Source organism: Cervus canadensis, chromosome 17, assembly GCF_019320065.1.
Source record: "Cervus canadensis isolate Bull #8, Minnesota chromosome 17, ASM1932006v1, whole genome shotgun sequence".
Taxonomy (NCBI): Eukaryota; Metazoa; Chordata; class Mammalia; order Artiodactyla; family Cervidae; genus Cervus; species Cervus canadensis.
In genome coordinates, this window is record NC_057402.1 from 39,918,368 (window position 1) to 39,944,149 (window position 25,782).

At 46.1% G+C, this 25,782-nt stretch overlaps 1 protein-coding gene across 1 annotated transcript in view; it reads left to right on the forward strand.

Annotated features, from left to right (window-relative positions):
* Window positions 1-25,782, forward strand: part of FAM189A1 (family with sequence similarity 189 member A1) — a 240,997-nt gene that overhangs the window by 93,917 nt on the left and 121,298 nt on the right. Inside the window, exon 2 of the mRNA XM_043490192.1 lies at window positions 21,632-21,688. Within this exon, the coding sequence (XP_043346127.1) occupies window positions 21,632-21,688 (57 nt within the window). The remainder of the gene's footprint in view (window positions 1-21,631; window positions 21,689-25,782) is intronic.

The window sequence follows — 25,782 nt, forward strand, 5'->3', positions numbered from 1 at the left end:
CCAGCATCAGGGTCTTTTCCAATGAGTCGGCTTTCACGTTAAGTGGCCAATGTATTGGTGGCCTAGTTCTTGGCATTTTTTTTTTTTTTTGAAAGTTTGTTTATTTGAAAGTAGCTGTGGACTGTTTATAATAGCCAGGACATGGAAGCAACCTAGATGCCCATCAGCAGATGAATGGATAAGGAAGCTGTGGTACATATACACCATGGAATATTACTCAGCCGTTAAAAAGAATTCATTTGAATCAGTCCTAATGAGATGGATGAAACTGGAGCCCATTATACAGAGTGAAGTAAGCCAGAAAGATAAAGAACATTACAGCATACTAACACATATATATGGAATTTAGAAAGATGGTAACGATAACCCTATATGCAAAACAGAAAAAGAGACACAGAAATACAGAACAGACTTTTGAACTCTGTGGGAGAAGGTGAGGGTGGGATGTTTCAAAAGAACAGCATGTATACTATCTATGGTGAAACAGATCACCAGCCCAGGTGGGATGCATGAGACAAGCGCTCGGGCCTGGTGCACTGGGAAGACCCAGAGGAATCGGGTGGAGAGGGAGATGGGAGGGGGGATCGGGATGGGGAATACGTGTAACTCTATGGCTGATTCATATCAATGTATGACAAAACCCACTGAAATGTTGTGAAGTAATTAGCCTCCAACTAAAAAAAAAAAAAAAAAAGTAGCTGTGGGAAAAGGATTTAGGCCTGGAAAGAATGGAAACTTTAGAAGAATCACAATTAACCTACACAGAGTGTTTACAAAGACATAGACACATTTTGAATAACATAGCAGAAAAGTCAGGTTTCCTTCCTTTTTTGAATTTATTTTTAATTGGAGGATAATTGCTTTACAATATTGTGTTGGTTTCTGCCAAACGTCAACATGAATCAGCCTTAGGTATACAGAAGTCCCCTCCTTCCCTCTTGACCCTCCCTCCCACCTCCCACCCTATCTCACCCCTCTGGGCAGAGCACCGAGTTGAACTCCCTGTGTCACCCAGCAAATTCCCACTGGCTATGTATTTTACATATGGCAATGTGTATGTTTCAGGGCTACTCTCTCAATTTTTTCATACTCTTTCCTTCCCGCTGTGTATCCACAAGTCTGTTCTCTTTGTCTGCATCTCTGTTGCGTGCATGCTAAGTCACTTCAGCTGTGTCTTACTCTTTGCGACCCCATGGACTGTGGCCTGCCAGGCTCCTCTGTCCATGGGATTCTCCAGGCAAGAGTACTGGAGTGGATTGCCATGCCCTCCTCCAGAGGATCTTCCCAACCCAGGGATCAAACCCACGTTGGTTATGTCTCCTCCATTGCAGGGTGATTCTTTACTAGTAGCACCACCTGGGAAGCCCCTACTTCTCCATTCAATTCAGTTCAGTTGCTCAGTCATGTCCGACTCTTTGCAACCCCATGAACTGCAGCACGCCAGGCCTCCCTGTCCACCACCAACTCCCAGAGTCCACTCAAACCCATGTCCATTGCATCAGTGATGCCATCCAACCATCTCATCCTCTGTCGTCCCCTTCTCCTCCTGCCCTCAATCTTCCCCAGCATCAGGGTCTTTTCAGATGAGTCAGCTCTTCACATCAGGTGGCCAAAGTATTGGAGTTTCAGCTTCAGTATCAGTCCTTCCAATGAACACCCAGAACTGATCTCCTTTAGGATGGACTGGTTGGATCTCCTTGCAGTCCAAGGGACTCTCAAGAGTCTTCTCCAACACCACAGTTCAAAAGCATCAATTCTTCGGCACTCAGCTTTCTTTATAGTCCAACTCTCACATCCATACGTGACTACTGGCAAAACCATAGCCTTGACTAGACAGACCTTTGTTGACAAAGTAATGTCTCTGCTTTTTAATATGCTGTCTAGGTTGGTCATAACTTTCCTTCCAAGGAGTAAGTGTCTTTTAATTTCGTGGCTGCAATCACCATCTGCAGTGATTTTGGAGCCCCCCCAAAATAAAGTCAGCCACTGTTTCCACTGTTTCCCCATCTATTTGCCATGAAGTGATGGGACAGGATGCCATGATCTTAGTTTTCTGAATGTTGAGCTTTAAGCCAACTTTTTCATTCTTCTTTTTCACTTTCATCAAGAGGCTCTTTAGTTCTTCTTCACTTTCTGCCATAAGGGTGGTGTCATCTGCATATCTGAGGTTATTGATATTCCTCCCAGCAATCTTAATTCCAGCTTGTGCTTCTTCCAGCCCAGCGTTTCTCATGATGTACCCTGCATATAAGTTAAATAATCAGGGTGACAATATACAGCCTTGACGTACTCCTTTTCCTACTTGGAACCAGTCTGTTGTTCCATATCCAGTTCTAACTGTTGCTTCTTGACTTGCATACAGGTTTCTCAAGAGGCAGGTCAGGTGGTCTGGTATTCCCAATCTCTTTCAGAGTTTTCCACAATTTATTGTCTCCATTGCTGCCCTATAAATAGATTCATCAGTACCAATCTTTCTAGATTCCATATATATGCGTTAATATATATTTGTTTTTCTCTTTCTGACTTACTTCACTCTGTATAAAGGCTTTAGGTTCATCCACCTCATCAGAACTGACTCAGATGTGTTCCTTTTTATGACTGAGTAATATTCAATTGTATATGTGTCCCACATCTTTATCCATTCACCTGTTGATGGACATCTAGGTTGCTTTCATGTCCTAGCTATTGTAAATAGTGCTGCAATGAACAACCAAATGAATCACACAGGGTCCAAGAACAAGAACGAAGCCCCGCTGCATGTGAGCGTCCACCCTGCCTCCCTCTTGGGAGCCACGCGTCCGCAGGTTTCTTCGGCCTCCCTGCCAGCTTCACTCCCAAGGCAGGATGAGTCGGAGTGCTGGGGTTGGTCCCCACCTCAGGCTCTTCTCTGCTTCTATGTCCCAGGCGTGGCCTCTCCTCCTGGTGTCACACTGACTGCTTGGTGCTCAGACGCAGGGCGTCTTGAAGTGCTTGTCAGTGTCAGAGTCATGTCATGTGCTAACCTCTGGGGTTAGGATTTGGGCACACAGAGAAACAGAGACATGGAAGGAAGGCTCATCCTGGCTCTGACTCCTGGCCTCAGTGAGATCTGAGAGCAGGAACAGAGCACAGAAGAGGGTAAAATGCAGAATCTGTAGACATGACCTGACATGGTTCCTGTAAGCAGACCTGGATGAGAGAGTGAGACTGTGGAGAGTCCTTTGGGCTAAAGATGGGGGAGTTGGGAGGAAAGACCTGAGGGGCATGGAGAGTAGATGTCAAGCATTGGGTAGGCAGAGGGTAGGTGTTTCAGTTCTGATTTTTTCTGAATCTCAGCAATTAAAAAAAAAATCAAAGATAAGCATAAGGTAAGAAAAAAACACATTGATCCTAGAATCTAACCTTCAAGACCAATACAGCAGTAGTTAACACACCATTGTAAATCAACTTAATTCAATAAACATAAATAAATAAATAAATAATAATAGGATAAAACCCTAAAAAACCCAGTGCTAGGAAGTGATGCAACAACATTAATCTCTTTTAGGGGGAATAAGTGGAGGAGGACATGGCAACCCACTCCAGTATTCTTGCCTGGAGAATCCCATGGACAGAGGAGCCTAGCGGGTTACAGTCCATGGGGCTGCAAAGTCAGACATGACTGAAGCGACTTAGCACGCATGCAGAGGGAATAAGATTTTTAAGCTTGGTGGCTCTAGGCTTTCTATATGTAAAATTTCCAAGCTCATTTTCATAAATTGGCAAATTATAGTTATTGTCAGAAATATAATAGATTCACAGTCTTTGCCACATCTAAAAGAAGAAATTACTTGATGTGCATAAGCCAAATGAAAAAAGTTATCAATGAAAGATAAGTCAAGGGAAGCATTGGTAAAAATAATGCGGCAGGATGCAATTAAAGTACAGAATTAAGTTTGAATAGTTGTGGTGGTTTAATAAAATCTGGGAGGTTTGATAGAGTAGAACATCTTGCCTCTTGCATAGAATTTATGGGTATATGTGCTGCTGACATACACATGCTAGGTATATGTTTTCATATAGGTATTTTAAAATTTGAATAGCAAATAGATGTGTAATTTTCAAATGAGTAGAAAAAGGAAACAACAAACAAATAGAAAACTTGACCAAAATAGCAAAATTTTTAGTCACTCAGTCATGTCTGAGTCTTTGTGACCCCATGGCCTGTGCCTGCCAGGCTCCTCTGTCCATGGGATTCTCCACGCAAGGATACTGGAGTGGGTTGCTATTCCCTTCTCCAGGGGATCTTCCTGACCCAAGGATCGAACCTGAGTCTCCTGCATTGAGGCAGATTCTTCACTACCTGAGTCACCAGGGAAAAGAGGCATGAACATGCTAAAGGTTACATGCTCAGGGGTATAACCAGTATTTTAAATAACTGTAAATGAAGCATAACCTCTTAAAGTTGTGAATCACTGTGTTGTACACCTGAAATTAACATAATATTGTAACTCAAATATGCCTTAATAAAAAAGTTGATAGATCTTGTCTGGTGGGTTTTGATGGTAGAAATAGAATGTACAGTAGAATTAGAAGAACGAGACACTCTATCATTGGAGGATTAGTGTCCATAGATGTCCACAGTATATTTCTAAATGAAAAACTGTACTCTGAGCAAAGTCTTTATTAAAATAAAATAAAATGAACTTTGTGAATAAGAAAAAGCAAGGTAAATACACTTAAAGATTGTTGTTGGTTTCTCTCGATGTGGTAGTATGGGTGAATTTTATTTTCTCCTCTGTATAATTTTTCATGTTATGTAAATTCAGCAACATGAGTGTATGTTATTTATATAGTCAGAGATAGGTTTTCAATTTTAAAAAAGCACTCTATCCTATCTCTTTCTGAGTTCCCACTGTAATCTCCTGTGCCAGCATTCCCTGCGTAGAGTGTGCAGTGCAGAAACCGTTATGCCCAGTGTTAAATATGGATTTTGAATTAAAAAGAGAGTCCAAGGTCACATTTGGAGGAGGCCCAGTTATTCACAGTTGAACTGTTTAGTTTCCTGTGCTATATATTATGTATATATTGTTGTTGTTGATGTTGAGTCGCTCAGTCATGCCCGACTCTTTGTGACCCCATGGACTACACCATACCATCTCTGCAGTCCTTCACCATCTCCTGCAGTTTGCTCAAACTCCTGTCCATTGAGTCGGTGATGCCATCCAACCATCTCATCCTCTATCATCCCCTTCTCCTCCTGCCCTCAATCTTTCCCAGCATCAGAGTCTTTTTCCCAGTGAGTTGGCTCTTCACATCAGGTGGCCAGAGAATTGGAGCTTCAGCATCAGGCCTTCCACTGAATATGCAGGGTTGATTTTCTTTAGGACTAACTGGTCAGTACCACCTGTCATTTTCAGAGAATCCAAGATTTGGCTGCAGTCAGTATTTATTCACCCCTTTCATCAGTCTTTATTCCTTCCAGTGTATCTGGCTTCCCTCAGGGTCATTTTCCTTTCCTTTTTGGATTGTTAGAAGTCTTAATTTCATCTTCATTTTTTGAAGGATGTTTTCTTGGTTATAGAATTCTACGTTGGCAGTTATTTTTTTTTTTCTGAACTTTAAAGGTGGTTTCCATCATTTCTGTTAGAAATTGACTTTCAGTCTTTTTGTTACTTCTTTGAAGATAATGTGTGTGTGTCAAAATACACCCTTTACTGCTTTTAAGATTTTCTCTTTTATGTAGTCTGTCTGTCCGTCTCTGTAGTAAGCCAGCTTGGCTGATTTGATATTTTGTTTGTTTTGGAAAATTCTCAGCCATTCTTTCTTCTACCCTATTCTTGTTTTCTCTTTCTGGGGCCTGAATCACAAATGTTAGGCCTTTTGTTATGTTCTACTTCCTCTATAATATTGTTCTTTTAACTTGTAATTTTATATCAGAGTATAACTCATTAACAGTGTTTTGATAGTTTCAGGTGGACCGTAAAGTGACTCAGCCGTACATATACTTGTATCCATTCTTCCCCAAACTCCCCTCCCATCCAGGCTGCCACATGACATTGAGCAGAGTTCCCTGTGCTGCACAGTAGGTCCTTGTTGGTTATCCATTTAAAATACAGCAGCATGTGCATATTCATTCCAAACTCCCTGCTTTTTGTTTTAGTTTGGGTGTCTGTTTTAATCGACCTGTCTTCTAGTTGACTAGTCCCATCTTCCTGTTGTGTCTCATTTTCTGTCACACCCTTCTGTTGAGTTATCGATTTTAGATACTGTGTTTTTTTTTTTTTTAGTTCCATTTAGTTCCATTAGACTGGAATTGCCTGGTGAAAGTCTTCCTCTCATTTATTATGCTCATCTTTTTCTCTGTTTTCTTGGGCATGGTAGCAGTTTTGAAGTTGGTTGGCTGACTTCCTTACCTGGTGGCCACCACCTTCAACCGTCTAGGCTCTGCTGCGTCAAAGCTGGTCTGCAGCCCAGGTAAACTGCATCTTGTTCTGAGCACCGACCTTTTAGGGCTTCCAGACAAGAGTCTTTTGTGTTCTTCACAGCCCTCTGGGGTTTCCAGATTACAAATCTTTGTCTTCACTGTGCTTTCAGTAGCTCTTTGGTTAAGATTCATGTCTTTTGCCCTCGGAATTTGAAACCTGACCAGAGGGGAAAGCCAACCGTGTGCTGGACCCCAGGTCTCCTCCAGTCATGCCAGGGCTCCTGCTTGTGTCTGTAGGATGAAAGAAGCTGCAGAGGCTGGAATCCTTTCAGCACAGAGGGTCTCTCCTTTCTGTGGCATCTCTGAATTTCATTGCTTGAAGCTGCTTCAAGGAGTTGATTTCCATAGTTTGTCTAGATTTCACGTTTTTTTTTTTTTTTTTAACTTTATCTGGCTGTGCTGGGTCTTGGTTGCTGTGCTTGGGTGTTCTCTAGTTGTGGTGAGCAGGGGTTACTCTCTAGCTGATGTATGGTCACTTCTCTTGTTGTGGAGCACGGGCTCTGGAGTGCAGGCTCAGCATTTGTGGCACACGGGCTTAGTTGCTCCACAGCATGTGGGATCTTAGTTCCCGAAACAGGGATGGAACCCACGCCCCCTGCATTGGCAGGTGGATTCTTTACCACTGGACCACCAGGGAAGCCCTTCAGGCTGCTCTTGATGAGAACACTGACCCCTCTGTGCTGCCTGGATGTGGAAGACCTCTGCAAGTATGACTGCCTTTAGGGGCACCCCCTAACTGCCTCCGCCTGTTCACTGAGGACCTTCAAGTAGGCGAGATGTGACCTGCCAACACGAATTCTGAGTCATGGCACCTGGAAGACTGTGTCGGCGAGGATCCTGAGGTGGCGTCTGCTGGGAGCACTGCCATCTTAGATCAGTGTGGTCTCTCCAGTCATCGGGCAGGGGGTCACCTGCCCTGTTTGCCTTTCCTGTGTTAGCTGTACAATTCCACTTCACTACTTGAGAGACCTTTAGACAAAGCCCTTAAAGAAAAGGAAAGCACCTTAAGTTAAGTGCTGCTTTTTCTACACAGAGAGAGCTGATGAGTAGGAATTGTGAGATAAAACCTTAGGTGTTTCAAGTGCTGTTATTTTTTTGATAAAATAGTAGGCGCTCTGTGCATTTTTGGTTTGTATAACACATAACTTAAACATTGCGGTAGACTCCATGCGTAGTGTGTTGTTAAACTGTGTTTGCTGTAAATCCTGAAAAATTACCCCAATCATTATTCCAAAATGTCCTAAATTGCTTCTATTCTTGCAGTTGTTAGTATGCCACATATTATTCTGTTCTGATTTTTTGCTGAGCAAAACATAATTGCTTTTGTGGAATATAGCTCTGTTGATGCTGTAATCAAATATTAAAAATAGAACAGCAGAGTTTTGCAGAAAATACAATTAAAGAAACAGTGAGTGCATGTGTCTTTTTTACTCCTGTTCATAACTCTTCTTTTTAGACTAGAGCTGTTAGAGAAAATCAAATCTTGATTTGAGATGATTTATATGGAAAATAGCCATGAGCTATATTTGCAAGATAATATATACTACTTATATATATTGCCCACATGGAAATTTCTTTACTTTACTCAGATAACTGCATGTAGGCCTGGAAACTTAAAACAGTCTGACAGTCTTATTTCAGTGTGGAATAGTTTCTTTGGTAGAGCTTTTTTGTTTTTTTATTGGAGTATAGTTACTTTACAATGTTGTGTTAGTTTCTGCTGCACAACAACATGAATCAGCTATGTGTATACATGTATGTATATATCACCTCCCTCTTGACCTACCTCCCACCCCCCGCCACCCATCCCACTTCTGTAGCTCCATCACAGAACGCTGAGCTGAGCTCCCTGTGTTATGCAGCAGCTTCCCACGAGCTATCTATTTTACACATGACAGTGTATTCATGTCAGTGCTACTCTCTCAGTTCATCCCACTGTCACCTTACCCCTCTGTCCACATGTCCGTTCTCTTTACATCTGTGCAAATAGGTTCATCAGTACCACTTCTCTCTCAAATCCATATATATGTGTTAATATATGACATTTGTTTTTTTCTTTCTGACTGACTTCACTCTGTTTGACTGTATCTAGGTCTATCCACACATCTTTACATGGCCCAATTTCATTCTTTTTATGGGTGAGTAATATTCTGTTGTATATATGTACCACATCTTCTCTATCTATTCCTCTGTCGATGGACATCTAGGTTGCTTCCATGTCCTGGCTGTTGTAAATAGCGGTGCAGTGAACACTGGGGTATATGTGCCTTTTTGGATGATGTCTTTTTCTAGCACTTTCCAGGAGACCCATAAGGGAGAGAGGCCAGGAGAAGGGTTTTAAATGCAAAGAGAAAGTGAGAGTGAGTTATTGCAGGAAGGATGGTGTGTTGGGGAGCAGGGAGGGGATAGGGAGCTTGGGGGAGGGGATAAGGGAGCTCCTGTTGAAGGGTGGCTGTGGGGGTCTGGTGGGGGTCTGCTGGGGCAGCCTAGGCAAGAGAGTGTTCTGGAAAGGCAGGAATGGGACAATGAGGGTGGAAGGGGATTCCCTGAACTTAGCGATCCCAAGTCCACTGCTGACCAGATGTGGGAGTTCTGAAGGAGAGATGCAGGGCCAGTCACAGGAGGGGCGGTGACACTGGGGATGGATGCTCAGTCACTCAGTTGTGTCCTACCCTTTGCGACCCCGTGGGCTATTGCCCACCAGGCTCCTCTGTCCATGGGATTCTCCAGGCAAGAATACTGAGTGGGTTGCCATTCTGTCCTCCAGGGGATCTTCCTGACCCAGGGATGGAAGCTGTGTTTCTCTTCTGCATTGGCAGGTGGGTTCTTTACCCACTGAGCCACCTGGGGATGGAAGGAGATGTCATCAGGGGTGTTGGCCCTCTTGGGACGTCACTGCATCTGCCCAGAGCTTTCCCTCCATTCCACCAGCACAGCACAGCTGGCCAAGTCCCCCAGCCTGTGCTTGGGATCCTTGAAGGGTCTAAACCCATGAGTGGGTGTCAGCCATGAATGAGGGCCAGGGGCCTTGGTGGGATCCCAGGGTCCCAGTGAGAGTGAGCTCAGCTGGACGGTCATCAGTGGGGGTGGTCCTCACATACACGCATGTGATGGTCAGCAGCACAAGGAGCACTTCTGGTGGCCTCTCACAGAATCCTAAGTCCCCTTGCCTCTTCTTCCCCCCCCCCCCCCGTCCTCACCAAGTTCCAGGACAGGAGACTCTCTTGGCCCCCAGGTCTCTGGTGCGTCCTGAGTGGCGAGAAGGGCCAGGGTTGGCCCCAAGGCAGAGGGGCACCTGGAGGCATCCGCCCAGGTCCTAAGGAGGGCAGCCTGCGGGCCCCGCAGTGGACAGGTGTGGGCAGCAGAGGGCGCTGTGAGGGGCAATTGCGAGTGTCCAGGAATTCAGAGATCCTGCAGGGTCCAGTCCACTGGCTGCAGAGGCAGGAGTTCCAAGAAGGGTGCATGCTCGGGGTGGGGTTGACTGAAAAGGATTTGGGAGCACAGCCTCTTGCCCTGGGAAAACCCAGGCCAAGGCACCTTGAAGGCACAGTACTGGGTTGTGGAGTTTGCACAAATAGCATGTATGGTTTATAACATTAGCACAGTGGCCTTTATTCATAATCATCTGGAAACAGAGGAGCAATTTATCTGCCAGACAGGCTTGCGTCCTATTGTAATTCCAGTGGATTCAAAAGTTGATGTGAATCTGTGAATTTGCTTGCATAATTATACTCTGATAGCTTTTCATTACATGTAATGCGATTTTAATGGAATTAATGTTCTGTATCAACAAATACATTGTTTTTATTGTTGTGTAAAGAGGATAATCTGTTCTAAAAGAAGAGAATCAATATGATTTGTAAATGGTTCATGTTACTGTTCTTCAGTCCCTAAGTCGTGTCCAACTCTTTGCAACCCGGTGGACTGCAGTACACCAGGCTTCCCTGTCCTTCACCATCTCCTGGAGTTTGCTCAAACTCATATCCATTGAGTCAGTGATGCCATCTAACCATCTCACCCTCTGTCACCTCTTTCTCCTCCTGCCCTCAATCTTTCCCAGCGTCAGGGTCTGATGGTTCATAAAATACTCTTTGCCAGACTAGGCGATGTAACTGCCCACTTGGTGTTTTCTTTCCCACTTGGGCTGAGAGAAACAAGGGGTCAGGAGGGTCAAGCATGCATTGGAAGTTGCATTTATGTCTTAAATTCTCATCATTCTTCATCACAGAGGGGTAGCCCACATGGAACTGCCCATGGCCACCTGGCTGACCCCTCACTTGGGAGACCAGGCCTTCCTGCTCTACACACATACCTGTGAGTCTGCGTTGGGCCCCCACACAGTGCTGGGATCCTGATTTCCTGCCCCCTTCACTCAGTCATAAGACCACAGAGACCTTGACATATCTTGTAATCAAAGGGCCCAAAAGTGTAAGTGCTGGACTTTGGCCCCACCCACTTGTCCGACCTGAGGAAGAGGACGTGGCAGGGGTTACCTCCCACTTACATGGGTATACCCCGGCCCTCCACCACTGCCCCAAGAAGGCAGAAGCAGCCATGGTTAGCCTGAGTTTCAATAAAGTGTTTTCTGTCTTCTGTATAAAACATGGTTTTGAAATAACGTGGAGGGAGTTAGAATCCCACTTTCGGGAGATAATCACAGGTGTCTTGGGATTTGGTGCTGGCTTCTGTGTGTTTGCATGTCAGCATGTGTATTTATTTACTTAATAGAAGGGAAATTCATCCCCCCTCCCAACCATTATGTAGCCTGCTTTTCCTTTTCTTCTTTTGCATTTATGTGCTGTGAAATTTTCTGAGTGGCACTAAATGTTCTTCCATAACGAGACTTAACAGCAACACTTGGGAAGGACCTGAAAGACAAGCAGTGCCCTCTTGCCAAAAACCCAGATTGGTTCCCATTTTCAAAATGAAAAATAATACTTTGATTAGTACCTGGAATTCTTAGAAGAGGAATTACAGGCTCAAACTGCATGCATGAGTGAGTGAGTGAGTGAAAGTCGCTCAGTTGTGTCCAGCTCTTTGTGACCCCATGGACTGTAGCCCACCAGGCTCCTCTGTCCATGGGATTCTCCAGGCAAGTATACTGAAGTGTGTTGCCATTTCCTCCTCCAGGGGATCTTCCTGACCCAGGGATTGAACCTGGGTCTCCCACATTGCAGGCAGATTCTTTACCATATGAACCACCAGGGAAGCCCAACTGTATGCAAAGCTTAAAATATTCCTGACATAATTCATGCGTAGGTTAAAATCATCGTCACCAGCAGTTACATACTTAAAAGCTGGCATCCTTTCTCCTCTTCCCTAATCCAGTTTCTCATCATTAGGTTTCTTGTCTTTCCTTCCATAGAATTGTTTCTGTATGTACCAGCATCCACTCCTTTCTGTTTACACAAATGGGATTTGTTCTCTACCCATTGGGCTGTGTCTTGTCGGTTATTTATCTCTGACAGCATCTCACAACAGCAAGCACGGAGCTACCTCAAATGTCATAATGCGTGTATTCATGTTATATATAAATATCAAGCTTTATTGAACTAACCCTTTATATTAACCCACTGGTTACATGTTTCTGCAGTGGCACGTCTCCGGCATGTGCTGCCAGAGCTAAATTGGGCTCAGGGGGCTAAATTGCCATCACTGAGCATGAGTATGTGCACTTTCTAGTTTGAGAGGTTTATGAAATTGCCTCAAGGGAGGCTACATCAAATTATACCAACATCCATAATGTTCAAGAGGAACTCTCCCCCACCCTCCATTCTGTCCTTGGCACCACTGGGTTCAATCAAACTTCACCAAAAATTATTGGCAGTCTGACTGATAAAAATGTTTATCTTTTGGCTTGCTCTGAAAAAAATCGGAGTAGCCTTAAGCATCCATTTATATGTTTATTGTCCATTAAAAATGTGAATTTCCTATTCTGAATCCTTTGCCATTTTTTCCAGTTGAGTAGTTCCTTTTTCTTATTAATGTAACTGATCTCTGTGAACTGAGAAGCCCTTTGTTTACTGAGCATATTATAAAATATCATTGTGTAATTGTAATTGGTCTCCATGTGTAATTGGTCTCCAATTATATATTCTTCTTAAACCACAGAAATGACAGAAATGATATGGACCTAACAGAAATGGTATAAACCTAACAGAAGCAGAAGATATTAAGAAGAGGTGGCAAGAATACACAGAAGAACTGTACAAAGAAGATCTTCACAACCCAGATAATCATGATGGGGTGATCGTTCACTCAGAGCCAGACATCCTGGAATGCGAAGTCAAGTGGGCCTTAGGAAGCATCACTACAAACAAAACTAGGGAGGTGATGGAATTCCAGTTGTGTTATTTCAAATCCTAAAAGATGATGCTGTGAAAGTGCTGCACTCACTATGCCAGCAAATTTGGAAAACTCAGCAGTGGCCACAGGACTGGAAAAGGTCCGTTTTCATTCCAATCCCAAAGAAAGGCAATGCCAAAGAATGCTCAAACTACTGCACAATTGCACTCATCTCACACACTAGCAAAGTAATGCTCAAAATTCTCCAAGCCAAACCTCAACAGTACATGAACCGTGAACTTCCAGATGTTCAAGCTGGATTTAGAAAAGGCAGAGGAAGCAGAGATCAAACTGCCAACATCCGCTGTATCATAGAAAAAGCAAGAGAATGCCAGAAAAACATCTACTTCTGCCTTATTGACTATGCCAAAGCCTTTGACTGTGTGGATCACAACCAACTGTGGAAAATTCTGAAAGAGATGGGAATACCAGACCAACTGACCTGCCTCCTGAGAAATCTGTATGCAGGTGAGGAAGCAACAGTTAGAACTGGACATGGAACAACAAACTGGTTCCAAATCAGGAAAGGAGTACGTCAAGGCTGTATATTGTCACCCTGATTATTTAACTTCTATGCAGAGGACATGAGAAATGCTGGGCTGGATGAAGCACAAGCTGGAATCAAGATTGCTGGGAGAAATATCAACAACCTCAGATACGCAGATGACACCACCCTTATGGCAGAAAGCAAAGAAGAAATAAAGAGTCCCTTGATGAAAGTAAAAGAGGAGAGTGAAAATGATGGCTTAAAGCTTAACATTCAGAAAACGAAGATCATGGCATCTGGTCCCATCACTTCATGGGAAATAGATGGGGAAGCAATGGAAACAGTGAGAGACTTTATTTTTGGGGGCTCCACAATCACTGCAGATGATGACTACAGCCATGGAATTAAAAGATGCTTACTCCTTGGAAGAGAAGTTATGACCAATCTAGGCAGCGTATTGAAAAGCAGAAGCCTTACTTTACCAACAAAGATCCATCTAATCAAAGCTGTGGTTTCTCAAGTAGCCATGTATGGATGTGAGAGTTGGACTGTAAAGAAAGCTGAGTGCTGAAGAATTGATGCTTTTGAACTGTGGTGTTGGAGAAGACTCTTGAGAGTCCCTTGGACTGCAAGGAGATCCAACCAGTCCATCCTAAAGGATATCAGTCCTGAATATTCATTGGAAGGACTGATGCTGAAACTGAAACTCCAAATCTTTGTCCACCTCATGTGAAGAACTGACTCATTTGAAAAGACCTTGATGCTGGGAAAGATTGAAGGCGGGAAGAGAAGGGGACGACAGAGGATGAGATGGTTGGATGACATCACCGACTCAATGGACATGAGTTTGAGTAAACTCTGGGAATTGGTGATGGACAGGGCAGGGCCTTGTGTGCTGCGGTTCATGGGGTTGCAAAATGTTGGACATGACTGAGCAACTGAATTGAACTGAAACCACAGATATGTTGATTGGCTCTTGCCATGATGATGCTACATAAAGAAGCACCCGGAAGTCCATGGTTAGCATTAGCCTAGTTTCTTTTCTTTTTAAGGTTTTGCAGGTCAACCAGGGCCCCCACTTTGAGCTGGAGGATCCTGGTTGGGTTTAGGTCTGTGCTATTTTCGATGCACATGTTTAATAGCTGGCCAGCAGGGAAATTAGTCATTTGGAAAATAGCTGAAAAAACTATTCAGAATGGAATACTGAGCAACACTGGTGTGGAAGAGGTGAAAGAAGAAGTAAGGGATTGGAGGATGAAGTAGGAAGGATCAGGGTGTGGCTGTCGGAGTCCCTGACAGAATGTAGAAGAGATGATATTTGAAGAGATGTTGGCTAAAAATCTCCAAACTAATGAGAAACATAAATGTACAGATTCAGAAGCATGTGCATGCATGCTCAGTCACTTCAGTCGTGCCTGATTCTTTGTGACCCCATGGACTGTAACCCACCAGGCTCCTCTCTCCTTGGAATTCTCCAGGCAAGAATACTGGAGTTGTTCGCCATCCCCTCCACCAGGGGATCTTCCCAACCCAGGGATCGAACCCACAGCTCTTGTTTCTTCTGCATTGGCAGGCAGCTTCTTTGCCACTACTCCACCTGGGAGGCACCTTCAGGACATAGTACATCTCAAAGAGGATTATAAAACAAAAACCGCACATATAGACATACCATGCAAAAACCTCAGGACCCCCAAGGGCAGGGAGACAGCTTTAAAAATCTTCAGAGAGAGCAGTAGCAGCTCTCAAGGACCAGCAGTGTGACAGCAGCCAACTCCTTGATGGCAACGGCGGAAGCCCGAAAGTCGAGTAACATCTTCAAACTCTTCAGAGCAGAAACTGTCCAGCTAGGATTGTGTATCCGGCTAAACTATTTTCCAAGTATGAGGTCAAGTAAGAAATCTACAGATAAACAAAAAAAAAAAAAGAGGATTTGCCACTAAAAGATCTGCACTAAATCAATTTATAAATTCAGGGTTCCTAACTGTTGGCAGAGCAGTCTCTGGAAGCCTTTGGAGCCCTTCTCAGAATGAGGGTTTTAAATTCATGAAATAAAATACATAGGATTACAAAATATTATTTAAAAATACTTTTAAATTATTTTAAGAAGTGTCATAATAATATATGTGCTCATTTACTAACTAATGGCATAAGAAACTCTAGTACTAGGTCTAGTAACTACCCTAATTTCAGAGTAAATAGCACCAGTGAAGGCTGCATCTTATGGGCAGAGGCGAGACACGTGAATTTGGTACCCTGGGGTGGTTCAAGTGGTAAAGAACCTGCCTGCCTATGCAGGAGATGCAAGAGACAAGGATCCCTTGGTCAGGAAGATCCCCTGGAGAAGGGAATGGCTTATTCACACCAGTGTTCTTGCCTGGGAAATCCCATGGACAGAGGAGCCTGGTGGGCTACAGTCCATGGAGTCGCAGAGAGTCAGATAGGACTGCGCCTGCACGTGCATGCATGCATGCACGCACACACACACACAGAGGAGCTGATTTGCATCTAGGAGACACATATTGCAGCAGAACATGTGGTGTGTATCTCAGCTCTGATTTTCTTTTGACTTGTGAGTTATTTATAATATTTATATGATGCTACACTTTTTTTCTTACACGGGGCAACTTTGTCATCGACTGACAGCTTTGCTTATTTGGTGGCTCACTGTTAAAGAACTCAACTGCCAGTGCAGGGTGTATAAGAGACACGGGTTCAATCCCTGGGTCAGGAAGATTCCTCTGGAGGCAGAAATGGCAACCCACTCCAGTATTCTTGCCTGGAGAATCCCATGGACAGAGGAGCCTGGCAGGCTACAGTCTATGGGATCGCAAAGAGTCAGACACAACTTAGCAATTGGGCACCCATGCTTGGGCAGCTCAGAATACTATCTGTACCCTTATTGCAACAGGTCTTTCTCCAGACATGTGAATGATGGCTTTTTAGTGGTAAATCTGTATCACTTGTAGCTGTTGGGCAGCCAGCCATATGTTTTGTGAAATAGTTTAATTGGCTCTCAGGTCTGCATTCTGGAAGGACTTGCTTCACTACCTGAAATGTCACATTACCATTTGCCTCTGAACCCGATTGGAAGATCTGGAGGAAGTTCCTGATTTTAGGCAGCAAAGGAACTTTTTAGTCTTCCAGACAAGATGTAAAGGCCTCATTTATTCCCGGGCTTCATGTCCCGGGTCAGCACCAGTCAAACAGGAGGACTTCTACTCTGAAGATGCTGCTTCTTCTCATGGTCTCATCTCCCTTCTCATTACTCTCAACAGCAGAAAGTTCTTTCTAATTTTATCTCTCCTCTCTTAGCTGGGTGAGGAAGTGGAGAAGAGAGCCAGTTGGCGTCCGTCCTCACAGCACCTCGCAGGTGCTGGGAGAGTTAACCCTCCTCTCTGAGCAGCTTCATGTCTCTCATAGTTTCCTCGGCTTTGCTTTCACAGCTACTCAATTGTCTGTTCCTCTTCTCTGACCCTGTTCAGTGTCGCTGTAAACCGCAGACTGCTAATAAGAATCCTGGCAATTTAAATGGGACAGGGGTTACAGGAGGTGTGGTGGTTTCAGGCCAGCTAGATGCAGGATACTGTTCCTCACAGGAGTGGGATGAAGTAAACCTGCAAAAGTACTGAGACGGCAGAGCACTATCCTGCCTGTTACTGGGACTGAGCAAACAGTAGTTCAAGCTAAGACCAGCAGAGATATGGTTTCCTCCCCCCTTTCCACTCCCCCCATTGCTATGGGGATGGGAACAGCCATTCTCAGGGAGGGGGAGGCTAGCATCTGCTCTTGGAAAGTCTCCTCCCCACTCCAGTGTGCCCCCCGCCCTTATTAGAGCTGGTGCCGGTGTTTCTGTATCAGAGAGCAGAGACATCCGCTCCTCCTGGGAGCAGACACAGAAGGAGAGGGGATGTTTAGGGAAAAAACAGCATCCTACCCTGGATGTGTTTGTTTTTGTTGTTGTTCAGTTTCTCAGTCATGTCTCACTTTTGCAGCCCCTTGGACTGCAGCACGCCAGGCTTCGCTGTCCTTCACCATCTCCCAAAGTTTGCTAAAACTCATGTTCATTGGATGTGTTAGTGTATTAGTAAGGTCGGGCTGGAGTAACAAAATACAGAAATAATGCCATTTGCAGCAATATGGATTGACCTGGAAATTGTCATACTGAGTGAAGTAAGTCAGACAAAGATAAATGTCATATGATCTCACTTATATGTAGAACAAAAAAAATAATGCAAATTAACTTATTTACACAGCAGAAACACACCTACAGATAGCAAAACCAAACTTTTTGTTACCAAAGAGGAAAAATCCGGGGTCGGGGGTGCACGTTGCTGGAGGAATAAATTAGGAGTTTGGGATTAATATGTATACACTACTATATATAAAATAGGGAATCAACAAGGACCTACTGGTAAAACACAGGGAACTCTACTCAATATACTGTAATAATCTATATAGGAAAAATTCTGAAAAAGAATGGATATTTGTATGTGTGTGTGTGTTAGTCACTCAGTTGTGACTGAGTCTTTGTGACCCCATGGACTGTAGCTCCCAAGGTTCCTCTGTCCTTGGGATTCTCCAAGCAAGAATACTGGAGTGGGTTGCCTTTCCCTTCTCCAGGGGATCTCCCTGACCCAGGGATTGAACCCGCATCTTTTACATCTGCCTGTATTGGCAGGCAGGTTCTTTACCCTCTGAGCCACTAGGGAAGTCCGGATATGTGTATATGTACAATTAAATCACTTTGTTGTATACCTGAAACTAACATAATATTGTAAATGAACTATGTTTCATTGTTTTAGTCACTTCAGTTGTGTCTGACTCTTTGTGACCCCATTGACTGTATCCTACCAGGCTCCTCAGTCCATGGGATTTCCCAGGCAATAATACTGTTGTGGGTTGCCATTTCCTTCTCCAAAATCAGCTATGCCCCAACATAAAACAAAGATTAAATAAAAAATATCATAGACCGGGTCAACTAAACAGAAATGTATTTTCCTGTAGTTCTGGAGGTGGGAAGTCTGTGATCAAGATACTGCTATGGTCAGGTTCTGTGGACGGCAGGCCCTTTTCCTGGTTTGTAGACAGTTCACTTCTCTGTGCCTCATGTGGCCTTTCCACGGTATGTACATGTGGAGAGAGATCCTTTCCTTCTCTTTGTGTAATCCTGCTGTGCCATCATGAGGCCCCAGCCTAACCCTGATCACCTCCTGAAGGTCCTACCTCCAGGTACCAGCACCTTGTGGGTTAGGACTTGACCATATGGGTTTGGGGAGACACAGACATTCAGTCAATAATAATTCATTTTCTTCTGCAGAGCAAATTACCACAAACTTCACAGCTTAACATGACACCCATTTATCATCTCACAGATCTCTAGGGTCAGGAGTCTGGACATGGCGTAGCAGGATCACCTGGCCAGGGTCCCACAAGGCTGCAGTCAGGGTGTTACCAGGACAACATTATTTCAGGATGCTGTCCCTGGGGAGGGTCATGGGATAGCACACCTTACTTACACTCAAGGGGACGGCATTACACAAAGTCAGCATCTGCCTGCCTCACTCCATGTGGTGGTTTTATTCTTTGCCTTTGTATAGGGGCTTGGATCCATTCCTAATTATAGTTATTAATGACATTCAGAAATGTAAATTATACTGACTAAGCCAAATTGTTCATGTTTGCTGGAAGTAAAATTACTTGAGTATATTTGTGAGAATGATAACTTCACTACGGGGACTTCTGGTTGTCCAGTGTCTAAGACTCAGTGCTTCAGATGCAGGGGGCCCAAGTTTGATCCCTGATTAGGAAACTAGACCCCACATGCCACAGCTAAGAGTTTGCATGCTGCAACAAAGACCCCCTTTACTGCAGCCATGACCTGGCACAGCCAAATAAATGAAAAAATGACTTCATGATGAAGATAGGAAAAGCTGAGAATTTTTACTGTGGCCTAAAATAAGTGCTGTTAATTTCCTTTGTGTTTAGAAACCTTTGCTCTTTGGAAGGCCGGTAACATCCTTGTTGTAAGTGGGCTAGTCACTGTAGAGATTTGATAGTTTCGGCAGCTTCATCTTAGAAGATGAAGGAGTTCTGTCTTCACATATCCGAGAGGTCTTGAGGGGTCTTGGGTGGTTGGAGAGTTCAGTGGGGCCCCTAGGTTCATTTGAATTCCTGGGCCCTTCCTGGGTGAGTAGGTATTGGGCCGTGTCTCAGAGGACAGGCGAGATTTCACCTATTAGAATGGGAAGGAGAAGGCAGAGCTTAAGTGGACATCTTCTGGGAGATGGTCGGAGAACATTCAGCCTCCCTCCAGGCTCAGTCTGGTCATAGTCAGTGTTGTCATGAAGGGCAGACAGAGGGTACTCTGGAGGTCCCATCCTGGGGGGAATGGTGGGGTCAGAGCCGGGCCCCCAGAGCTTGGTCATCATCTGAGGGAAGAGAAAGGGTTGGGGCTGAGGCAGGGGGCCAGCAACAGGAGGGGAGTGCTGAGTGTGGAGGGGAGATAGCCCACAGGGGTTCCCTTTGAGAAATGCTGTGACTTTGGTGCCCACAATGACCAGGACAGGAGTGGAGGGTCCCTTTGGGAGTGATTGTGGGGAATCAGGCACCAGACTATGTGGGATTATCTGGTCCAGCCAGGAAGGTGACGTGCACCTGGTGGAGACATCCAGCAAGGCTCCTGTGAGTGGGGGGCAGAGGTAGGTAAGTGGCGGAGTGCCCCCATCCAGGTAGGTGAATCCTGAAAGCCAGTGCAGGCAGAGGGGAGAGGTGTTGAGAGGAAGAGCAGACCCAGCCTCAGAACAGAGGGTCCTACCATGGCTAAGATGAGGATGGCAGGGTTGGCAGAAATGTGGACACTCCAGAAGAAGGTTGGAGGTGGAGATAAGAGGTCAGGGTCTGTGCTGTTGGGCATGGAGTGACAGTGAGTCTCAGCAGCGTGCCCTTAGCAGGAATGCCAGCTTAACCATCAGAACGTGACCTGGGGGAGTCGTGTGTCCATGGAGGAGGACGCATTGGGCACCAGAGCAGGTTCTGAGAGGTGGAGTGTGGGGCGAGAAGGGAAGTAAGCGGCTTCAGAAGCACGTGGAGAGGCGTGATGGAGACCTGGCCTGGGAGAGTCTGGGGTACAGCAGCCCGCAGTTCTGTGATGGAGGGGGCTGGGCTGGGGCATCACGGAATGAGGAGGTTCAGAGGTGGGAACACGGCTGTCGGTAATGTTTGCAGCATCGGCTGTGTGTGGAAGCTGCGTGTGCACTGCAGAGAGGAGGCAGATATGACAGGCTTGGGAGCAGCGCACGCTGAAGCTCTTTAGTTCATCCTTATCTGTGTGTGTGGTTAAGGTTTAATGTTTTTCATGTGAGACCACTGTTCTGGGTGTTGCTGGATGTCTGAAACCAGCGTGGCGCTCGGTGGATGCCTGGAGGCTACTGGACATGAGACTTGGTTCTGCTCTGTGCCAAGGTGCCGGGGGTGAACTGGGCTCTGTCAACAGTGGGACCTTGTGGGTCCATTCAGTTGCGTGTTCTCCTCCGAGCCTGGGGCTCAGTCCTTTTGAAATTCTAGGGGTCAAGTGCATCCTGGCCCCTCCAGCCTGGCCCAGGTCCTCCATGGAAAGTCAAGGAGGGACAGCCCATTTGTCCCATTTGGTGACCCCCCTGAAGGCAGATTGCAGTGGGTGAAGAGCAGCTGTGTCTCCATGATCTGGTGGCCTTTCCTGGACATAAGGAGACTGAGAATGTGGACAGCGGGGAGCGTGGGTCTAATGTGGGCCTGGGGGGGCAGCCCAGGAAAAAGGTGGGCCAGGAGCCGAGAATGATTCTCCTGAGAGGTAGCAGACATAGGGGAGCCTGGGTGGATGGGGGGCTGCGGGGGATGTCCTGAGGGGACATGCTTGGTGGGTCAGGGGGCCAGAGAATGGGCGGGGCCAGGGGCAGGCAGCTCAGAGCCACGGTGAGAAGTATGGGAGTCTTCTTGGTGGGCAGGAGTGAAGAGGAGGCCCCTGCAGGGGCAGGGGCCCAGGTAAGGGAGGGCAGATTGGGCCTGCGGGCTTCCATGCGGGTGGCAGATGACCAGAGAGTGGGGACCTCACCACCATCCCCAAAGCAGTGTGTCCGGTGCTCTGTGTGATGCTGAATCACACGGCACATGTCTCTCAGGACTTGAGGAGAAGACGGGAGGCTCGATCAGAAAGCCTGTCTGCTCTCCACGTCCCTGTGAGCCGGTCACCTCAAGCCCTGAGTGGTGGCCTCAGGCATGACTGTAGGAGGGATGAACCCTCCACCATGACCGCTCCGCCCGTGCTGTGCTCCAGACAAGTCTCCTGGCGGCTCCTCATGGCCTGTTCTCTCTTCCAGGTGCTGCTGTCAGGCCTCATCGGCGTCGTCTCCTGGAAGCGGCCCCTGTCCCTCGTGGTAAGTGGCATCTTGTCTCGTGTGGCCCCGGAGCCATGAGTGCTTTCAAGGCATCGGCCTCCCGCCAGCCAGCCTCCCGCCTCTGCAGGTGCTCGCTCATGGGCTGTCCTCTTCTTGTTTGTCTGTGTTGTCGTGCCTTCTTGGAGGACATGTCACCAACACGGGCATTTTAAAGAGTGCGGACACAGGTGCTGTCTCCAAACGGGTAAACACGCTCGCACACATAGATGTGATCACATGGCCAGACATAGCTCATCCGAGTTCCAGAAATGTTACCTTTCTGCATGTCTTGGTGATTGTGAAACTCTGCATGGTGATCATATTTATTTGCACAGGTGTTTCTTTGAATGAAAGAAGGAAGGAAGAGGTGCCCCTGGAGCCCTGTCTCAAGGGGGCTGGGGCCTTGTGCTGGGGCGGGGGTGTGCTACACTGGAGGTGGGACAAGGATGATGGTTTTTCCCTCTGCAAAGTACCCAGAGCGAATTTCTGTCTATTGATCTGTGTGTGTGCGCTTCTCGGCATGCGCATTAATGTATTTATGTCTCCACATCAGGACTAAGCGAAGAGGTTTTCCGGCTTTTGATGGATTGTGAAAAAGACGGCCTCCTCTTTTGTAGTAATCAATTATTTAAAATCTCTTCTTTAAGTGATTAGACTTGGAGATAATGACATGTACTAAATATTAATGGAAATAGGAAAAAAGCCCACAAATCTTTTCTTTGTAAACACCTCCTCCTCTGTGAGAGGAACCATTAATCACATCCTGAAAAGGCATTGGGAGGGAGGGGTGCTTTCCTTCTGGGGGCCTCCTCTCCTACAGAATATCGAGAAATTTCCTTTAAATTTTTATTTTGACATTTTCAGATATGTGCCCAAGTAGAAAGACTATATAAGGAACCCTGTATACCCCAATCCATCTCAACAGCATCGACACTGGCTGGTCCTATTTCATCCAGGCCCTTTGCTGGATTATTTTCAAGTCAGTCTCAGCTTGTATATTGAGATGCTAATGCTTTTGTGCAAAGGGAGGTGGCGGCAGACACTGGGTCAGGGGGCCGTGCTGTGGGTCCCCTTCAGGGACACAGGGACAGCCTGCCCAGCCCTTCTGACCAGTCCCCATTGTATGAACAGAGTAAACCCTCTGCCTGGCCTCTGAACAGAGGAAAGCTGGCCTCCTTCAGGTGGGCATAGGGGATGGGAGGAAGGCCCATCCACCCCATCACCACCCTCATGCCCACCCCAGCCCCGCCTGGGGACAGAGCTTCTCACAGGACTTGGCATCTCACTGTGAAGGATGCATGTGCTGCGGGCTCCTGAAGAGTCAGGACTCCTCGTGCAGGTGGCTGGGGTATGTCCTGGGGGCAGGTCAGCAGCAGTAGGGTGGGTCTGGGGGCCTCGTCCCAGGAGGGTGGCCCTGGTGGGAGCAGCCACAGCTGAACCTTCCAGATGCTGGCTCTGCTGTCTTGTGGGTCCAGCTGCTTTCCAAGTAGCTGAGGAGGAAGGAAGGTGCCCCTAGTTTGACCACTTCACCAACTCAAGGATATAAGGGATTGGATTAGGGTGGTACCAACTGCTGTCACAGACCCCAGGCTTTCAGTGTTTTAATGCCATGCATATCTGCCTCCTGCTCCAGTCCGGAGGGGCCTCCCAAGCAGCAGGTTGTTCCTCCCACACAGTGATTCAGAGACCCCACTGGCTTCTGCCAGGGGCCCTATACTCTCCAGACTGTGGAGTCCCCTGCATTTCAGTGAAGGGGAGAGGATGGTGGAGAACCATGTGCTTCTTGACTTCCCTGGCCTGAAAGGGACTCATGCTTGCATGGCACACCATGGGGGTGTGGAGGGGCGGGGAGGCTTGTCACAGAGCCCAGGGGGCATCTGGCTGGGGAGAAAGCTGGAAAAGATGGTCCCTCCCTGGACAGGTCCCTCCCAGAGGCACCCGCGTCGTGGAGGGAGGGTAAAGTCTTGGTGGAGAGCGTACTGTCTCTGCTATAAGGACACTCATCTATCTGTTGACCAGGGCGATGAAATCTCTTGATTTATTAGCAAAAAAAACCTCACTCTCTGAACCATGAGCATTGACGTGATCTTAGCCCTTCTCCCTGCCCAGCCTCACCCCGAAAACCTGTACACTCTGGGATTCCTGTGTGTGGTCCCCAACTGACACTTCCTCCCAGACCCCTTTGGCCTCTGCCCAGCCACTCATTAGGGCTCGCTTGTTGCTGCCCCCTGGAAGCCCTCCTTCCCCCCAGGATGTGGGGGTTCCCCTCCTCCAAGCGTCTGGATCCAAGCCCCGCATTGTGCTCCATGACATGTAGGGCCCATCCTTAAAATACTGTTAACAGGGACCACACACCAGACATTTCCTACGTGCTAAGCCCTGCATGGGAGGGATACCGGAGCTTGTCCACAGTGTCCCTGTGAGTACGATACTGTTTTTATCTCCATCTTCCAGAAAAAAAGGAAGACTTAGAAAGGTAAATGCCTTGCCTAGAGTCTCAGCTCAAAAATCCTGAAGTCTTGATTTAAATGATTCATTTTTTTAAGAGTTATTTTTATCAAGGTGACATTGGTTTATAGCATCATATAAGTTTCATGTGAACTTTATATTTGTACTTCCATGTACATTGCAGCGTGCCAGTCACCAACAACCTAGTTTCCATCCATCGCCACAAAGGTAATAATCTGCTTACCCTCTCTTCTGCCCTCCAGCCAGCCCCTGGAGTAACTGATGCGCTGTGGGGAGTAGGGGGCTTCTGTTGGGGAAAAGGCTAGGCGGGGGCTACAGGCTGGCTGACAGGGTGGGAAGGAGTCCGCCCTTCCCAGCTGATGCCTGTTATGCGGGGAGAGGAAGATGTTTTGACTTTCTGCCATCATTTCTTCTGTGACTTTCTGCCATTGCATCTTCTAGGAGCCTTTTCCAAATGCTGAAGCCTCACGGGCGCTTCACCAGTTGTGTGTGTGTGTGTTCACATGGCTTTTTTCCACATTCGTTTTTTTCAATGTGATGAGTGTCTCCTATGATTGAGATAATTGTTTCCTTACATCAAACCATAAAAGGTTTCTCATTGTGCTAGATTCCAATTAGGATTCAGATTATATAGCTCTGATTAGCTCATTTTTTCAGAGATTCAGTGATATGTCTTGTGATTGCTTATATATCAATGCTGGAAACAGTCTCACACATAATCACAGGCATTATAGGAGCCCCCCCCATCCCACCCCCATCCACTGTCCCACTTTACATGGTTTCAATTACCCATCCTCAACTGCAGTCAAAGATATTAGATTCCAGAAAGAAACAATTCAGAAGTTTCCAATTTCAAGCTGTTTTGACTATGGTGATGAAATCCTGAGCCTTGCCCTTGGGATGTGTATTGTCCGTTTGTCCAGCCAGTCTCGCCTGTCCATCACTCTGCAGCTGTCTGGGTTATTATGGACTGTCATAGTATGTCGGTGCTGTGTTCCAGTGACCCTGGAATGGTGACCATTTTACTTAATGATGGCCCCAAAGCTCAAGAGTAGTGATGCCAACAATTGGATACTCCAGAGAGAAGCCATAACTTCCTTCTTTTAAGTGAAAAGGTAAAAGTGCTAGACTTCTTAGGGAAAGAAAAAGCGTCTGCCAAATTTGCCAAGATCCACAGTAAGAACAGATCATATTCTATCTGTGAAATTGTGAAGAAGGAAAGAGAAATTCATGCTACTTTTGCTATCACACCTCAAACTGCAAAAGTTATGGCCACAGTGCATGATGAGTGCTTAGCTAAGAAGGAAAAGGCATTAAATTTGTACAGTAAGACATTCGAGAGAGACCACATTCACATAAATTTTATTACAGTACATTAATATAACTATTCAATTTTATTATTAGTTATTATTGTTAACCTCTTACCATGCTTGACTTTTAAAGTAAGCTTTATCACAAGTGTATAGTGATATACGGGCTTCCCTGGTGGCTCAGTGATAAAGAATCCGCCTGCAGTGCGGGCAGGTTCGATCCCTGGATCAGGAAGATCCCCTGGAGGAGGGCATGGCAACCCACTCCAGTAGTCTTGCCTGGAGAATCCCATGGACAGAGGAGCCTGGAGGGCT